The 6,269-nt window shown below is 38.9% G+C and overlaps 1 protein-coding gene across 1 annotated transcript; it reads left to right on the forward strand.

Moving 5' to 3' along the window:
- The first annotated feature begins 1,592 nt into the window (after window positions 1–1,592).
- LOC121753361 lies at window positions 1,593–2,832 on the forward strand. Its single transcript, XM_042148646.1, has one exon. The coding sequence runs from the start codon at window positions 1,623–1,625 to the stop codon at window positions 2,610–2,612; it is 990 nt and encodes a 329-aa protein (XP_042004580.1). The 5' UTR covers window positions 1,593–1,622; the 3' UTR covers window positions 2,613–2,832.
- Window positions 2,833–6,269: the final 3,437 nt, after the last annotated feature.

Consider the following 6,269-nt stretch of genomic DNA (forward strand, 5'->3'; position numbering starts at 1 on the left):
GATACATGCGTACATGACATCGCCGATATTGGGAATATACCACTGTCGTGCAGGACCCTTCACTACCGCCCATCGACTCTGGAGCACACCAAATGTCCGCTCCACATCCTTGCGCGCTGCTTCCTGACGGCTCGCAAAGTATGTCTTCTTTTCTCCGAGCGGATGCTTGATTGACTTCACAAAGACGGGCCAGTTTGGGTATATCCCATCCGCCAAATAGTATCCCATATTGTGCTGGTTGCCGTTGACGACGAAACTGATGGCGGGACCAACGCCATTGCACTGATCGTTGAACAGGGGCGACGACTGGAGGACGTTGATGTCGTTGTTCGACCCGTCGACTCCGAAATAAGCATGCCATATCCACAGCCGGTAGTCAGCTACAGCTTCAAGGATCATCGTGGGATGCTTGGCTTTGAAGCCGGTAGTGTATATCCCCTTCCAGGCGGCGGGGCAGTTCTTCCACTCCCAATGCATACAATCTATGCTGCCCAACATCCCAGGGAACCCGTGCACCGACCCATGCATATCTATCAGGCTCTGGCAGTCTTCGGGGCTCGGACTACGAAGATACCGCTCCCCGAATATCCCTCTCACGCCCGCGCAAAAATTATGCAGACACTCGATGGCTGTCGACTCGCCAATGTGGAGGTACTCGTCGAACATGTCGGCTGCGCCTCCGTACGCCAGTTGTCTGATTGCGACAGTGCACTTATGTAAGGGCGTGAGTCCGGGTTTGCCCGCTGCATCCTCCCTGATCCTAAAATACAGGTATCTTCTCTCTAAAGCACCCACGATATGCATAAACAGCGGACGATGCATCCTAAAACGCCGCCGGAATAAGGCATCCCCAAAACGCGACTGTGGGGCAAAGTAGTCCTGATACAACCGAATATGTGCAGCAATGCGGTCACGGGGTACTGTAGTTCGACGATAGATCGGACGAGGTACCGCCGCCTGCTGTCGCCGCTGCTCCCTCTGCTGTAGCAGCCTATCTATCGCACCTTCCACAGCGACCTCGATTTCATCCTCGCTATCACAGTCACTAGTCATTCTAGATATACTTGAAAATAGAGATGTAGAGAGAGAAACTTGTTAACACAAGTGGTGCGAAAGAAATGAAGTTCAACGAGCCGTATATATAGAGTTAAAAAAAATCAAAAATACCGGACGACCGACCGAACGTCCTACCCCCACCCCACAATGGCGCCCGTCCACTCGGACGTCACTCGGATATCCGAGGACGTCCGACGTCCTACCTTGATGGGCGTATCCGACCCCTTTTGCCATAATGGCGGACGCCCGGTCGCCCGTCGCCGAGGTCCGAGCCGGACGTCCGCCGCTGGAGATGCTCTTACCACTGAACTACAAAGCTATTTGATGTTTTGAAGAGAGACGCATGAGTGTGATGCGTTTTGAAAAACGCATCACGCTCATGCATCTTACCATAAAACGCATTACGGTCATGCGTTTCATTAATGAGTGACGTATGAGGATCATGCGTTTTTCCTAATTCCGGAATAAAAAAAAGTGCAGTACACTTGAGAAACGTTAGTTATATTCTAGAATAAAAAAAGAAAAAACCTCTCGAGATCACCTTTACAATAAGAAAAAGTCAAACAATGGGACTGTTCACCTACACAGTCGCCGGCGCCACCTTAATCCTCATCGGCGGATTGGAATCCCTCGCCTCCGCCGCCATTTCTCTCAAACAAATCTCTACCTCTGAGCCTTCCCCTCCGAAAACTCATCGCCCTGCAACGGCGTCGTTTCTATCCACGGTAACGTTTCTGCTGATCTCAATTGTGTCGATCCTTTCAATCGTCAACTCTTTAATATCTCTCTCCGATGCCGCTAGCTCCAAGGATAGTACAGGTGTGGTCTTACAGTTGGAAGTGATCGCAATCGCTTTGCTTTTTCTGTTATATTCCGGTTTAGGCATTTTGTCGAGCATCATAGAGTCACTTCGATTTCCTTCGAAGTTACTAAATGTAATCTATATGTTCGCCTTTGGAGAGGAATTTCTGCTGTTCTACGCGCAAAACAAGGATCCGAGTGGGATTGAGAATCGCTACTATGACTTAATTTTAGTGCCTATTGCTGTGTGTCTATTCTCCACCATACTTGAACTGAAGGGATCAAAATCGAGTTATCCGAAATTGGGCCGAGGCGTTGGGTTAGTCTTACAGGGGATGTGGACTCTGCAAATGGGGGTTTCGTTTTACTCCAACTTCATTGCTAATGGGTGTGCTTTGCACGCTAGGAGTAGGGGGAATTTTACCATTAAGTGCAAAGGGCATCCCGAATATCATCGTGGGCGTGCCATTGCAACCCTGCAGTTTAACTGCCATTTGGCTCTGTTAATCACTATAGCTGCTGGGGTGTTCTCATTGGTCTGCAAGACGTATAGCATTAATCGGGATTTTATGCGTTATACGCCCCTTGGAGTTGGAAATGGTGGGAGTATGCAGCTAGATAATTCACAGTTCACTTTGGAATTGGATGATGAGGATGGTGAAAATGGGATTCAGGAAGTGAGGAGTGTTGAAATGCAGAAGTCTGCTCTGGTGGTTCCTGAGTCGACAGTTAATGGTTATAATTCTCATCCTTGATGTTAAATATGGAGAGCTTTTGTTGGGTAAAGGGTTTCAGTTTCACCATTCTTTACTAGGTAAGCTGTGTTGTATAACTTGGTTTTACCATACACCTGAAATACTTGGGCATATATTGTTGTAGTCATTTTATATTTGTTGAATATTTTCTCTGTCGTTCCGGAAAATTTATTTGGGATTCTCTTACCTACTGATTTGTCAATTTTAAAGTTTCCATAAAGAGTTACTCCTATTACCTTTCTGTGTTAAATGTCTAAATGTGTTGCCTTTGAAACATTAAGTTCTGCTTATTATTGGGAAGATGAACTGTTGTATCATAATTAGATCGTTCTATGGTAGAGTTATGCTGTACTAAGCTGAGAATCTAGCTAGTTTTTGCAGTAGTCTATATAAATCGTGGAATGGCAAAATATGCCTTAAGCAATTGATCATGCATTGTTTTTAACAAAACAATGGTGATCATGAATAGGGGACATGGATTTTGTAATGTTATAACGTCAAGTAGTTTATCATAATCCAAATACATCACCTATATGGCTATATGTGATATTTGATGCCAGCCTGTTTTATCATAGACTGACATTTCCTTTATGATTTTACAATGCTGAAAACATACTTATTTTATTTGAATATACCCAGTTGAACTCTTGAGTTACTGACTTACTGCCCCCGAGGATGGCTGGCAAAGGTTTATCTAAGGGAAATCATTAATAGGAGTATATTTGTGTGACCAAGTAGATGTTCAAAATACCAAGTTGCTACTGGCAGACATGATTTTTGATTAGTTTTAAGCTACTGATCTTAATGTGTGGACAGAACTTTTGAGCTATTTGTTTTGTTTTTTCCCTGTCTGAAGTATGATTGCAAAATCATGCTTGATTCTCAGTGACATTTATTTATTTATTTTGGTAGCATAGCCTCCCTATCCCTTCCTAAGGGCATCATGTGCTATTTCAGGTCTACACACTGACTTCCAAATTCTAACCTATATTGTCTAACCACGCTTTGGTAGCTTTACTCTGTTAGCAAATTTTGTAACAAAATCTGGGATGTTGTTCCTTGTGGTCTTGGCATTCAAGCATCGTCTTTTTGCTAGTTAATTCCCCTGGGTTGATGGATTGGATTCAAATTCAACATTATACATTTTTTCCTTTCCGGTATTCCATCTCTTTTTTGGTGTGCTTCTCCCGGTCACTAATACAATTAGGTGAAACTAAAGACCGCAGATGCTGACTAGAGGAAGGCACTTGATAGAGTTTTTTAGGCACTATAATTGCTTGAGTTGGTTGATTGCTCATTATCCTAACTAGGATTATGTTAGATTCGAGAATTTTCATGATCGCTAAATTGCTCAAATGCTAAACTCTGGTAAGTATCTCCACTGACAGATAAGTATCAAACACATCATGCCATTGGAATGATAAGCATCCTTTCTCTCCCACGTCTTGTAAATACTTGAATTCCATCTTTCTGTGATATTTTCTCTGCTGAAACATGTGAAACTGTAGAGTTTCTTGATTACTAGAGATCTTCTCTCTTGGTCACTGAACTTAAATTTTTGGATTTTTTTTTTGCTGAAACTTGTATGTAGCATCTCTCATATTATTTGCCCCTATCTTGCAATTTCATTGATGCGCGAAAATGTTGTAGTTACGAAACTTTTATATTGACACTATTTGCCTAGAATTCATAGTTGTGAAACTTTGTAGTTATGAATTAACGTAACATCATTTCATTTATGACCTAGCCATTGTTGATTGTGAATGGTGATAAATTATAGCTGATTCATAACCTAGTCGATGCAGGGACGTTAATTACCTTTATTTGATCACATTTAACCATAAGTAATAATTAGGCTATGAATTGTCCTTATTTTATCAATTATCACTACCCATAGTCAATTACCTTTATTTTATCACCATTCACAAACTATAGTTTTTGTTCATTAGATCTTTGTGCAATTTTCCTGTTTAATAGCTCCCTAACTCCCTCTATTCATATTTTTTATAACGTCGGGTTCTTACATCATAATTGAAGAGATGAAGGGCGTAATTCGATGCAAAAATAATAAATTTATCAGAGGAAACATCATTTTTGGTCTACGAACTTTGTCAAAGTATCATTTTAGGTCCGTGAACTTTGAAAATATCATTTTAGGTCCGTGAACTTTAAGTTAGTATCATTTGAGGTACTTTTTACTATTTTCAAGTTTTTTTGGACGAAAATACCCTCAATACCTTAAAGTGCATATATTTTTAATAAATTTATCATATACTCATATTTTTTTATAAATATCTTTACAGTATATTTTTGACAAATTTTCTAAATATAATTTGACCTTAAATATTATCACTTAATTTTGTGACATACAAGTAAAATTGCTTCTTCAATTTTTATATTAATTATTTTTTAAAATTGAATAAAGAACTTTCTTTAATAATAAAAAATTGAATAAAGATCTTTTTATAAATATCTTTACAATATATTTTTGACAAATTTTCTAAATATAATTTGACCTTCAATATTATCATTTAATTTTGTGACATGCAAGAAAAGATCTTTATTCAGTTTTTTATTATAAGTTTTTTATTCAATTTAAAAAAAATTAATATAAAAAATTAAAGAAGCAATTTTACTTGCATGTCACAAAATTAAGTGATAATATTTAAGGTCAAATTATATTTAGAAAATTTGTCAAAAATATATTGTAAAGATATTTATAAAAAGATCTTTATTCAATTTTTTATTATTAAAGAAAGTTCTTTATTCAATTTTTAAAAATAATTAATAAAAAAATTGAAGAAGCAATTTTACTTGCATGTCACAAAATTAAGTGATAGGAGTAATATTTAAGGTCAAATTATATTTAGAAAATTTGTCAAAAATATATTGTAAAGATATTTATAAAAAAATATGAGTATATGATAAATTTATTAAAAATATATACACTTTAAGGTATTGAGGGTATTTTCGTCCAACAAAACTTGGAAATAGTAAAAAGTACCTCAAATGATACTAACTTAAAGTTCACGGACCTAAAATGATATTTTCAAAATTCATGGACCTAAAATGATACTTTGGCAAAGTTCATGGACCAAAAATGATGTTCCCTTGATGTGAATCAAATTTACATTTTTATTCCCATAACTTTACATGATTTTTATAGTTTGATGCTTGCAAAAGTGTGTTTTATGGTGTAGGAAGAGGAGTAAATGGTGAAACAAAGAAGGAAGCTCGGAGGGTGAAAAGCTGTGCAGAAAGCTCTCAAAAGTGTCCACCCGGCCGGGTTAATTTCATGCCCAAAAATACCACCCGGCCGGGTGATTTTCGCGAGGCTGGTGAGTCCAGAATGCTCTCAAAATTGGCCACCCGGCCGGGTTAATTTTATGCCCATTAATGTACCCGGCCGGGTAGATAAATTGCAACTGCAATTTGGCAGTTTCGTGAGCTGTTGACGGCAGTTTCCAGAGGATGCAGAAAAGAAAAGGCTGGTAAAGAGGAGAAAGGGGGGACGGATGGGACATTAGGGAGTAGTCAACAAAAAGTGAAGGGATTAAAAAATTGGGAGGAAGTGACGTGAGGATGGGGAATTAAAAACAAAAAAAGAAATTGAGGAAAGAGGGGCGGCGAATTGGGAGTTTCTGCCATCATTCCAAC

The sequence above is a fragment of the Salvia splendens genome, chromosome 10 (assembly GCF_004379255.2).
Source record: "Salvia splendens isolate huo1 chromosome 10, SspV2, whole genome shotgun sequence".
In the NCBI taxonomy this organism is placed as follows: domain Eukaryota; kingdom Viridiplantae; phylum Streptophyta; class Magnoliopsida; order Lamiales; family Lamiaceae; genus Salvia; species Salvia splendens.